The sequence below is a fragment of the Macrosteles quadrilineatus genome, unplaced genomic scaffold (genome assembly GCF_028750875.1).
Source record: "Macrosteles quadrilineatus isolate MER2022 unplaced genomic scaffold, UCM_ALF_1.0 Scaffold_5__1_contigs__length_97177068, whole genome shotgun sequence".
NCBI lineage: Eukaryota > Metazoa > Arthropoda > Insecta > Hemiptera > Cicadellidae > Macrosteles > Macrosteles quadrilineatus.
Window position 1 is genome coordinate 11,058,280 of NW_026542598.1, and position 13,286 is coordinate 11,071,565.

Consider the following 13,286-nt stretch of genomic DNA (forward strand, 5'->3'; position numbering starts at 1 on the left):
AATAAACCAAACTGCATGATACACATAGCAAACCTGCTCCATGCACGTACGTTTGATTGTTTTAGTTGATTGATCACGAAATAATTATGGGTGGCCTCTACCCTGTGTACGCAGCATGTTAAGAACTGCATTATAAATGTCAATGGATGAGCCCATGCATCATGAGGTCTGTATAGAAAGACGGGTCGATAATATAATTTCTACTCCACTGGAGGCTATTGTGACGCTTGATTTACCGTTGGTTGACGTTTCAGGAAAACTTTCCGTAAAAAAAATCGTTAAATTTCGTAAGTTGCTCCAATTTCCTAATACGTAAAGAAATTAAAATCACATTCAAGTACTCGGAAAATAATATTACTTGAAATCCAAATATTGAAAGGGGAAAAATCTCTTACAACATAATGATACAAAAAGTCTAAAGAATCAAGGTTACATACCTTCAAGGAAATTCTTGTTTTTGAAAGCTTTTAGTGGTTTGAACTAATTGTATGTAACCATGATTATTTATAATTTCGAAATTCTGGGTACTACAAAATTAATTAAAAAGGCCTCCCTGGATTCACACACGATAAGGTGAATAATCTTTTAAGTAAGATTTTCCCCGATCGATCCAAGTAGCATTCTGTTCTGCCAACTGAGATAACCATATGGACTGCACAGCTAACGTATTCCATTCCAGCATGCATAATTCAATTTTAGAGCCCATGTAGTCGGTCTTGCATTGCATGAAATAGTCAATGCCGAGAATAGCAGCAATCCACACGCATAAAACTTCCTTGTTGCCAACTTTCAAACTGAACAATGAATTTATCAACCAAATTGGATATTTACCCCCGTGATTTGCACGCGTGAGTTTTATACTGTTGAATAAGTAAACAATGTACAAAATGGGATGCTGTTTAAACTGAATGGTTTATTTTCGTTTCTCAAGATAAAATAGATCCCAGGTTTTTATACATTTTATATCTACAAGTGTTCTTTTTGGCCTACTGTGTGATCTTTTATTTTTAAATTTAAATATTTTTTCTTTTTGAACTACCAGAAATACCTCTGATCAGGAACTTAACTTTTGAACAGTAAAAATATAGGGATGAATGTAATGAACAATAAAATAAATTTTGAATGGTCAAAAATTGGTAAACTAATTGTTTTTGTGACATTTTGCTTACTATCCAGCTTAATATTTTCAAGTACATGTGTTATATTACTATTCACTGTACCTTTTGGGCATACTGTATTTCAATTCTAAAAAAGGTATAAGAAACTTATGCTCGTAGTGTTAATCCCCCAATAAAAAAAAAAAAAAAACTAAAACAACTACAGATTAAATACGAATATCACTAAGTAGAAATCAAAAGTTTCCACAAATTTACCTACTGACAAAATAATCTCTATCAATCTGATTCTCTACTTTAATCCGAAAAATCGGAGGGAAAAACCTCATTACAAGGCCAATATCCTATATATACAAGATGGCGAAAGTGGTTGTTTTCGGTACGGTCTGATAATGTCTGTAACCAATTAAAGAATGTAATAAGCATAACCTTGAGCTAGTCAGAAACCTACACGTCTTCTGACGTGCTTAATTTACAATCGTTCCATAAAACTCAGTAGTGACTGTAATTGCGAGGAGAATTGCTTTTCTAGTCAGTAAATATTAACAATAAAATACATTGTAAGTGCTTGGCACCGACCATGTACTATACTCACTCTATACTGGGAACTCGATGAGAGAAAATAACTACAGTAATTCAATGAGGTTTACTCGTTTATTTGAAAACTTGTTACAATCGTTCAACTTACAACTAATTTTGACATGGTACAAACATAACCGCAAAACTTAACTTAGTCACTATTCTTTGTTACATTTATCTAGTTTTGACATTTGTTGGATATGTATTACAATACAGTGCCAAAAAAGTTCAGATTTAATTGGTTGAAGAATATTATGAAAATATAATTTTCTATTGCTTAAATCTTAACTAGTACTCCCAAAATGTTATTTAAGTAAGAATGATTAATTTAAATTTATATTAATTTTCCATTTGAGTATTTAATTCAAAGTCATTCATAGTTTTATGTTACAATAAAATTACATTATTGTAATAATGTCGGTTTTTAGCGAATTTCCCTATAGGGAAGAAGCTGTTACCGTAGGCGGGACGGAAAGACCTAGACCCTGAACCGATTAACTTTTTCATTTTATTGACATCAGAGGCAATAACCACTATTCGTAAAAAAATTTTATTAATGTATCTGAACACGATAACTCAATAAATTTTGGTCAGTGATGAAAATATTTTACTTAAATTTCCATCGGACAAATTAAAAGTTCGCTTAGTCTGAAGGTTTGCTGCGGCGTGGGTAATTTGTCTGTACAATAAAAACAAGGTTTCTGTATCATTCATACCACTTCTACTAAACAGCAAACAGTACTGAACTTCTCTAAAACTATAATAAGTTATTCTGAACCAATTGACAGGGATTCACAATTACATGTAACTCTTTAAATTGCACTTAACTCTAATAAATATTGGTGACTGAAATAAAAAATTATATTTATTTATTAACCTATCCAATAAAACAAAAACCATGGGGGGGATATAGAATAAATTGCATTGAGTAAAACCAAGCACAAAACCGACGTAGAAAATTAAACCAATAAGAATTAATTACTCAAGATATCCAAATATATTGAATACATTTCTGAAAAACGAAAAAAACTACGAAGGGAAGATGTATTGCAAGTAAAATTTTTTAGACATAATGTATAGACCTCTCAAAATGTTATACCAATATCATGGGGAATCAAAAAGATGTAACTCTGTGACCACCACTAAATTCTTTAATATAATTATTATAACATGCAATGATAAAATTAATTGGTTTAGGACTGAATAATATACATATGGCTGAGTTAATTTGTCGTTCGTAAGATATTATTTTGTTGTTTGAGTGATGTGCGATTATTACATGGCAGGATCATAAAATTAGGCACTTGTAAATATCAATAATATCTAAATGTTGACTAAAAGCTACCCTAAAACTAAAATAAGCCTAAATACAAGCAGTCTACACGATAATAGGAATGGCACGTATTAATGGAATATTAATATCATCAACTAATGGTATAAATAACAAATGCTTAATAAATACAAGACAAACATAGGCAAACAGCAAAATGTCAGGTGAAAACAACACAATAAATGGCAAACATAAAAATATTGTAAGTATAAATATCGTAAAACATTGTTACATGCTTAAAAAAGGTATATAATGAATAAAAAAAAATATTTCAGAGTCAATAAACTTACTTAAATATTTGTAATTCCGCAATTAATTATATGGCTTCAAAAGTTCAACTTTGATTTGAGCAAACATTTCCATTCTTTGTCAATTTAGAGAGCAATTGATCATAATTACCTAAACCAATATATTGCCATCAAAAATATAAATATTGTACAACCTTCAAAAATCCACTTACGAATAAATTTCAAGGATTTGTTAATTACGAACTCATGCGCATTTTAAATCTTCAATAATATTATAAAACACAGTCAATTGTTTTCAAACACCGATATAAAATAACATTAAACAGCGGTATAAAAAGTGAGCAATACGAAATGTAAATGAAGCGACATAAACATACTACTTTCTCGCTAATGGTTGAGGTCAACCTTCTTTTGCAATCACCTTGAATCATCGCAACGACACAGCGACAACGCTACGCCATCCACTAATCAATACCAACTTATTAATATCTAATGTTGATTTATCATCGGAGCAAATTAATTATTTATGCAAATCGTTACTGTCGTACGTGAATAGACCGTCATTTGCATATAGAAACAATGGCTGCGAATTTACATCGCTAAGCCTACAGAAAGGACAACGCACAAAAGGTGTTTATATGTTTCGACTGCTTCTTTGTGCTAATGTCATAAATTACACAATATCACCCGAAACGCGGCTTCCAGCGTGAAATTCCGGGCAAGTATAACGTGTCAAAACTTAACCAGCAACATTCGCAACTGCAAAACTTAACATAACCAAGTTACAATAACACAACCAATTACATAATCAACTACAAGACAGCTTACATCTACGTAACATACAAGACTACGCTAACATAGGAATGGTTAAATATCGAATGTATTGCTCGGGTTACGGGCGCGGAGCGTGGTGGTGGTAAAAAAACTGTACGAAAGGAGACTATGTACATACAGAGAGTGAAAACTGAAACACGAGATCTACATGGCGATAAATAAAACATGCATGGAATGTTTGTGAAAAGAATTCGGACATGCGAAAAAACTATTGTTACTAAAATATACCTGAAAAATAACCTTGTTAGAAATGAACTGAACAACGAAATTGTGTTGGAAATGTAAAGTTGTATTGACGTTTCTAGTTTGAGGTGAAAAAATGTAACGGAATGTACAGCAAATAACTAAGCTCGGTAATGCATGAACCTAGGTCAGCAGCGGTTGTTTCTGCTCCAGCACGGGCGGTGGCGAGATAGACTTCTCGTTGTTGTTGTTATTGTTGCTGCCGTAGTTCATAGACACGACAGAGTGTTTCTTACAGAACGCCCACCACCAGCGGAACCCCGCGAGCCCGGTGAACGCAAAGTCGGGGTCGCGATCACGTCGGAGCTTCTCTACAAAGCCGAGGATCTCCTTGAGCGGCTTCTTGGTCCTGCGGTTGTACGGCGAGACGGACAAGTCGCAGCAGAAGTCCAGCACGGCCGTCTCCTCGTAGTACGTCAACCCCGCCTCCTCCAGCACCATCATACGGTTAGTCTTGCCCAGTATGTTGTCATACAGGGTACCCTTAGGGATACCGTAGTGAGTGGACGCCTCCGTGAACCTCATCTTCTGCGTCACTATCGCCTGTATAGCCTCCTTCAGCTGCGGCTGGGTCCACGTAGGCGCTTTCATTTTCAGTAGGGAAGGGGAGGAATCTAAAGCAAGGAAGCTACACATCACATATCAGCCACAAACAAACCAAAATGCGAAAATCACGTGCACCTTGAAATGAAACCAAATCAAATCATAAACGGATAAATCATAAAATGGTGAAACAATAACATATATTAGGCTCCATGCTGTGTTAAAGGGTATGTATTTTATTTATTGTAAATGAGTAGACATCTTTTACGAGATTGTATTGGAATTCCTACGGCAATACTGCAATAAATTCACGGTTTACTTTTTTTATTTAAAATGCACATTTTTATATTTTTTAGTTCAATGGTAATACAATTTTAGATTTGTATAAGCAACTGATTTTCCATGATTTGATAACGCTTGGCCCAAGACAAATCAAGCACAGTACTTGATTGAGTCAGGTTTTAAAATAAATGTTGCTTATCACCGTGAAAGCAGTGCTATTCGGTTTTGTCAAACGTAAAAATAAATAAAGATAGCCTCGGAGACAATCTAGGTGAGCAGAGAAATCGAAACTTGATAATTAAAGAAGTTTAAACGTAATATTGTAAACACTTGTTGACAGCATGTTACTCGTGTTTAAAATGGTGTAAAATGAAACGTCACCTCAAACAACGCACAGCAAAATCTGTTAATTTTAAATACTTAAACAGAAATAAACATGACATCAATCACGTCGATTTGTCCCGAATCAGTAAACAACTATAAAATATGACGCGGACTAACCGGATTGCAAATAATTCGTTTAAATATTTATATGGGAACGAATTCAATTAAGTGAATAAAACCAGATTTGTTCTTGTTCATTAGCAACAATAATAATAGGGCATTTACCATAGAGATATAACTTGATTTTAAACTTTTTTCCATTTCAAAGCGGACATTCATATTGTATTGATTTGGTTACAATATTACACATTTTGTATAAACAAATGTTAATAATAGTACACACAAATATATTCTACTGTTCGATATCACTAATGAATCTGTTGAATTTTAGTAAAACTTCAATTTTTTGTTGTTGTATTTTAAATTGTGATTTTTGTTGTTTTCTCGTGCACCGATTTTTGGCAACTTTTAATAGTATAACATTCTGCAAACCCAATACTACAAAATAAAACCATAGGCCTAAAACGTTTTCTTGCAATTTTTTTAAGGTCATATCCTATACTTCTCTGACTAATAGTCAATATCAAAATGCCCTGTGCAAAAAAAACGCACGGAAAATACATAAAAAATGTCCTCACCCTATTCGCAATGATAACGAATATGAGGAATTTTATTAAATCTATGGTAATACTTTCTGCATCTGCCTTCACATCTTAGACAGACAGTTTCTTTCCTATCACGCCAAAGAATTGTGATTTAATAATGAGTTTATTCAGTCCGTACATACTCATGAGATTGAATACAGAGGGGTCAGACATATATACTAGGAACCGTGTTAAAACTACCAAATCAAACAAACAAAGAAAAGTAATGAATTTAAAAAATATACTAATGAAGGTATCCAAAATAAATGTGCAATACAATGTTACAATGATATTACGACACCAGCAAAAAATAAAATCACGACTATTCTAACATGATACAACGTTACACACAGAGTTACTGTATTAACACATTTAGTGATAAAGACGAAGACTTACCGGCCAATGATGAGGTGGAGGCCCCGAGCCAAGCATGAGAAGACTCAAGCATCTTGGCCTGAAACAACAGGAGAGATCAGTAAACACGGTGCTCGAAATCGAGTGTAATCAGTAATAGTAACATATTAGATATATGACGTAGACACACCAGGGAGTATGGGCGAATGGCGAGAGCTGGATGAATACGTTGCTGACTCTTTTAAGATCTGCTGGCTCTTTAGCGACGAGCCTTTATTAAAAGCCGAATTATCAAGGACAGCTGGATCTAGCTTACTACCATCAAAAAGCTAAAGGCTTTTTTTCAGGATCGAACTAACTAACTGTAGTTGCACACTGTATCCCACTCAGCTTTAAGCTATTTTGAAACTTAGTTTGCAATATAATTTTTACCCCCAAACATTAGAATAGTTTTATTTATTTCGTTCTAACTCCACTATCACAACGGCCAAGAAATATCACAAATAAAACAAAGTTAAATAACATGTTCTATACTATATTATACGGTAATGATAACCTAACCTCATATTATTTGTCATTCCACGCTACGACAGTAATGTCAGTGAAACAAATGACTATAATAATTATTACGCCGCCATTGAAAAGTAACGATTAGTTTGTAGATGTCATTAAAATAATAACACAGACACACTGAATATTGAATCAGAACATTAATGACATCGTCGACCTCTGATTCCTGGGTTGAAGGACAGACGCATTTGCTTTCATTACATTTAATATTATAATCAGCTGTTGCGAAGGCAATGTTAATAATTAATGCGATGACATTGTCATATTCAACAACTTTGAGGTCCGCAGGAAATGACCTTGTATAATATGTTGTGACTCCATCTTTGCATTTGCATAACAATAACACAGCGGCTTTCTAGCGTCACATATTTATTGTATGAGTTTACTTTTAGTTATTTCTCGTCCCCCACTTTGGACGAAAATAAATATTTATGCGGCCCGTTTAGAAAAAAGTGCTTTCAATTTATGTAAATCACCTCGTTTTGTAATTCAGATTTTGTATTAAAATGTGACGCCGAGTGATATGTAGAATAGCTCATTCTTGGGGCTTCGTTCTTTTTTAAGCCCGGTAGATATTTACCGAGGTGCACTGACATTTTATTAAGAATTTCCAACACTTGTTTCGAATAGGAGCGATGATTATATCGTTAAAGAAAAGTATGATTATTTATCAATCCTTCACCTCGTGTTTCATATATGCTTTCCTCTTTCACCTACATTTCCAGGACTCTGTGACCCCCAACTAGTTACATTAAAAAACTAGTTATAAAGTTCTTAACACAATATCTTGAGAATGCACTACAATCTCACGCAGTCTACAAGAGCAGCTTAGATTACTTAACCAAATCCCCTACAAGCAGCAATAAGCCATCCCGAGGAAACATTACACACACACGCACACTCACAAGCACGCCTCTTTCCCGCCGTTTCCTCAATTTTCCCGCCGAGCGGTCACGTAAAACAACACTTTGGAACCCCGGACCACGAATTATTCGATATTTTATCATTGTCTCACAGACATAGACGAACTAATTACAATAGCTTTTGTTCCCTTTTCCGGCGCGCGAGGTCTTTATGATTTATATTATAGCTTTCACCAGACGGAACGTTATCTTTGATATATTCAGATCCGGAAACGTCGAGTCCCAGCACGGGTGAATAACTCCGGGATGTTCATTACGATGTTTGTTGTACGTAATTACCGATCTATTGAGTGGACCATTTTGAACCAACGCATTAATGGCCGCCATCCCTTCCCGCGGCCCTGGCTGTACCGTGGATCTTGCTGTTGATGCATATTTGAGCTAGGGGTTGGGAAATGTAAACAGTTGTAAACTACCCGAAGAGAAAAAAACGAGTGGCTACTCGAGACTAACCTTGACTCGAGAACAGGTTGCACCTGACCAATATCACAAGCAGCTAAATTCTGTGACTTGTTTGGTCATCTTAGCGCTCGACTTAGTCAGTAACACGGATAATCAGGTATCTCCAAAAGAAATATGCACCAAAAGTAAATCACATACACCAATCCTTCTTTCCCATTTGGGCTTAAATACCGTCAATTACACTACCATCTTATTGTTAATATTGTGAAAATCCCTGGCCAAGCCAGTGTTGACGGCATTATCGTTTTGGTGCCAAATGACTGTAGTGTATCCCCGTCAATTACTGCATCTTTTCTGTGAACGTGGTCCAAAGTTTAAAATCATTGGTTTCACTGTACAGTACTGAGAAGTGATTCTCCTCAACCAATCAGTTTGTCTAGGCCGTAAACCGTCAACTACAGACAAATGTAACGCTATATGGAGATTTGTCGTAAAGTAAATCATGTTTACTGCGCGGCTCGGAGTGTCTGAAGAGATTCATCGACGCTGAAGCGGAGACATCAAGTGGGACGGCAAAATGTTGCAATGCATTTACCAGCTGTGGCCACAATTCTTACGAAAAACTGGTTGGAAACAAATATTTTCCTCACTGTGTTGGTCCTTCGAGCCGGATCCAAATGTGACAAGCAGGAGCAGAGGGGACCAACAAGACCTACAAGCAATTCCGTGACATCGACGGAAACAATATATAATGCCGCCATTATCTCTCGTGACTTATTAAATCTTATTGTTTCAATACAACAATAATGAATGGAACGGCATTGTGTGCACGGGAGCTACACCACAACACTACGGAATACAAACTACGGCACACCGCGCTGCGTATCTCGACCCCGTTCTGCTTTAAATGCTCGCCAGGAAAGTCACAGAGAACACTGGACAGTGTCGAAGTTAAGTGTCTTTTTAAGTGAATCGTTAAGAAAAATAGCCACTTAAAATAAGGAAAGATCACAGATTATTTTTTAAGATCACATTTAGTGTGTTTAGTATTCTTTCACTAACGATTTTACTTAGGAAAAATAGGATTAAAATATTAACGATTTAAGTGTGAAACCACCGTTTGAAGATTCTTCTGGAGGATACATATACCCTGAAGATGTCTCAAGGCCAATGTCAATCTATACAAATGCTAAGTGCCTGAGATTTATCATAGATAAACCCAGCGATAAGAGCCACACCCAAAAAAAAAAATATCGCCAGCTACTTGCATATCAATACATTTTGCATTACTAAGTACAAGTGAAGTTGTATATATTTCGAGTAGCACAAATCATTTGTTTTATGATAAGTTACAGCTAACACAGATTTCTTCGATCAATGATACACAGGCCGCTATTAATCACTTAACAATGTTTTTTACGCCTGTTTTTGCAATCTTCCGGAAGTATCATTATTATTGTCGGTCAAAAATAACTAACCGGAGATGATTAAAAAACTTTTAAACAATACATATTCATATTCAACGTCTTTCATACACAAAGATTGTTGGTATCAAACAAATAATTTAATAAAACCCCTCATGCCGGGGGCACTGAAGATCGCGAGCGGAGGTGGATTAGCTAAGACAGGATCACAATGAGAGACTGCTCGTGATACTTCTGGTTTTTATCGCCGTTGAGAGAGCGGTTAGTTCGAGAGGCGACAATTAACATGTGGGTGGTGACGGGATGGTACAAGGGGGGTACGTGGGGGGAGAGGGGTCCCGGTTACAAATCCCCCCATTATGAACCGCTGTTGACAAAGCGGCTTACAGCGAGACTGCGCGCTTTAGAAATTGCCAAGTCGCCTGCAAAAATCAGAACCGCATTCCGAGCTACAAATAAGCCCACTTTATTAACGTTACCTTCGAGTGGTGTTGCGAAATGTAGCGGAATTAACGGCGATGAGCTCATTGTAGGCGCGAAGTGGCTCGGCGAACCGTGTTATAATCACAAGTATTTCCGCGGAACTGTTCTTTTCAACCGTGACTCGCGCTGCAAACGATGTTCTATAAGATATTGTTCGACTGTTCGAGTTGGGGTAGGTTTATAGTTATTTGTTCTGATTTGGTGATACGTTAAATTAAAACAATAATCACGAGCGTGGAACTGAGCGCGAGGTTTTTCTTAGAAATAACATTGGATATTGTGCTTGAGAGTACAAGCCACGGTGGCTATGTGGTTTAAGAGCATGTAATGAAAATTATTGTTTTATCATATAAGGAGCGTGGTTTTTTAGTTTATATAACAAATAAAATAGGAAATTTTTATGGTTATAAAGACCCACAACAATGTTTGAGAACAAGTATTGTCGATATTACTGTAACTAAACACTGCGTCTCTAATACAATATATATACTGTATTTTTCAAATTACAACCAACAAAAACATCCCATAAATAACAAAAGTCGGACCTCACATCCCAAAACCAGCCGAGTTAACAAGGACAATCCTATTAATAGGCGTAGCACGAACGGACACAAAACAAATCATCCGTATAATATATTCAATGGGCACAACCGAAACGAAACAGAAATGCAAATAAGGCGATAACATTTAAGAACGGCAATAACGGAAATACGAAATACCGAGCGATGCAGATTAAATAAATGAAGTGTGGAAAATAAAGATGAAACCGGGCGATAGATATGTGATTAACAAACACAATCGCGGCGCGAAGCCGATAACGATCTGGAGTATATTTCAATTTGTAAATGGACAGAGGGCAATTTGTATCGCGGGCCAAGACACGCCTAGAGACAGAGAGGGAGGGAGTTGACACTATCGGCCATCTCTCTCTACGTTATTTATTTTAAACATATGATAATGACACATTGCATCACAAGAGAAACAATGGCGTTGTCATATTATGTAAATACCACACGAATGTCATTATATGCACGGCCATCCAGTAATCCGTTTAACAAACTGTCTTTTTGACACTCGTCCGCGTCAAAAACACAGACAACGTTGGATTTATTGTGCTGTGAGTGCCTTTCAGCGGTAAAAACACGACAAGGCAACACGAGTAGGCTACATGGTGGTGTGTGTACAATGTACATGGACAGGCTAAGACTGTAATGACCTAACACTAGCTTGTTAAAACAAATCAATAAATGTTTTGCAGTAGCGACTATCAAGCTTATGATCTTGGTTGGTTAAAGATCACTTTGCAAATTATAACTATAAGTAAAGTAACGAAGAGTTCTTTACTCGTCCTACTTCATTCGTTCTACAGTCCAAGTGTTCCTTCCTCCAAATCATGGCTTACTCTGTGCTATTTCAAAGCTTACCCTACAGGAGACGTCAACATCAGTAACAGTTCCACGTCCAACTTCCAAATACCTTCTTTAAACTTAACTTTCCCCAGTTTGCAGGAAAGTACTGAGACACCGGCTGGCATTATCTATACATAAACTGCAATCTAACACGCCTAATTACCCAGCCTAGGCTGTGGTGTTAATGGCGTATTAAACCGCGATACTTCGATACTTATCATGTGATGGAGATAAAATATAACATGACGTGTTATTATACGCTGTTGTAAATCAAACGGTTCGCCAGCGTTAAGGAATAAATCAAGGGAAATCGCAGGTAATCCCGCTGGCTGGACGTGGCTGTACATTGTTACAATGGATTCCTCAAACAATCGCCACTGGGAGCGTGTTTTATTGCTTGTACAGGTAGTTGGCTGACAAATACAGGGGGACCGAGCTTTGCTGCGCGCACTTGCCGGTTTTCACGGCTAAGTCGTGAACCAAAACTGTATCTTATGAGAAGTTGCACTAACGGAATATCAATTTCTCTATAGATCAATTAAGTAGGCCCACTCGACACACAGATATTTTTTGATGGACTGAAACGTAAAAGTATGTTTAATTGTTGAGAAAAGCATTTGGTTGTTTTTTATTAGTCCCGCAACACCCTATTGTGGCATAAGAGTAGGATCGCTTTATTTATACATCTGCCTTCCTTTGGGTGATTTCTTCAGCTCAACACTTTTACCATTCGTACACACACACAGTGACAACTCATGTAGACGATCTATAGAATTGATTTCTTTGCGCACTAGTCAATGTAGTATCGTAATATGCAATCGTCAATCTTCAATCGCATTGTCCTAAGATTACAAATATTAGAAACAATCTTATGACTATGAAGTGACAGACACATCAAACCTAATCAGTAGTTTCAGTTGGTTGATTGTAAACCGTCATCAGGTAATATTTAATAGGCACCAATAACTGTGCGAATCGAAGGAATCATTGCTCGTTCTTCGTGTCGCGTAAAGTTTCTGCTTACAAAAATTGGAAAGCACAAGTAAACCCACACAAGTATTGTCGATATTACTGTAACTAAACACTGCGTCTCTAAAACAATATATATACTGTATTTTTCAAATTACAACCAACAAAAACATCCCATAAATACAAGATGATACATACATCATCATACAAGGTATGATTTTCATTTAGTCCTCGAAACATTTATATTTAACAGAATATCTTAAAACAGTCAGTTATTGTTACCGAAGATAAACCAATCACAGGATTGAGTAGAGTAAATCATATTGTGTATCATCGGGTCTTTGAAAGGTCTTCTAAACATTCCAACCGCGTCTGAAATACGACTCTCGCTCACAAAGCGATTGTCACCGTCGCCTGTACACACACACGTCCACATACATATACATACACATATCCCGTATCCTGCACACCGGCCTAGATAAATGCGGCAGTCGCAACCCCATAAACCTGCCACGGGTTCCGCTGCCCCTTCTATAAATCCACCAGCTCC

General features: G+C 36.5%; 1 protein-coding gene across 5 annotated transcripts in view; it reads right to left on the minus strand.

Annotated features, from left to right (window-relative positions):
- LOC128994084 (protein bric-a-brac 1-like) overlaps positions 1-13,286 on the minus strand; it is a 244,440-nt gene that overhangs the window by 19,150 nt on the left and 212,004 nt on the right. For 4 of the 5 annotated variants that reach the window (XM_054418323.1, XM_054418324.1, XM_054418325.1 and 1 more), the window contains exon 3: positions 6,599-6,656. In XM_054418323.1, coding sequence (XP_054274298.1) covers positions 6,599-6,656 — 58 coding nt within the window. Of the gene's footprint in view, positions 1-3,435; positions 4,964-6,598; positions 6,657-13,286 lie in introns of those variants that run through there. The other variant, XM_054418327.1, reaches the window with a different exon arrangement.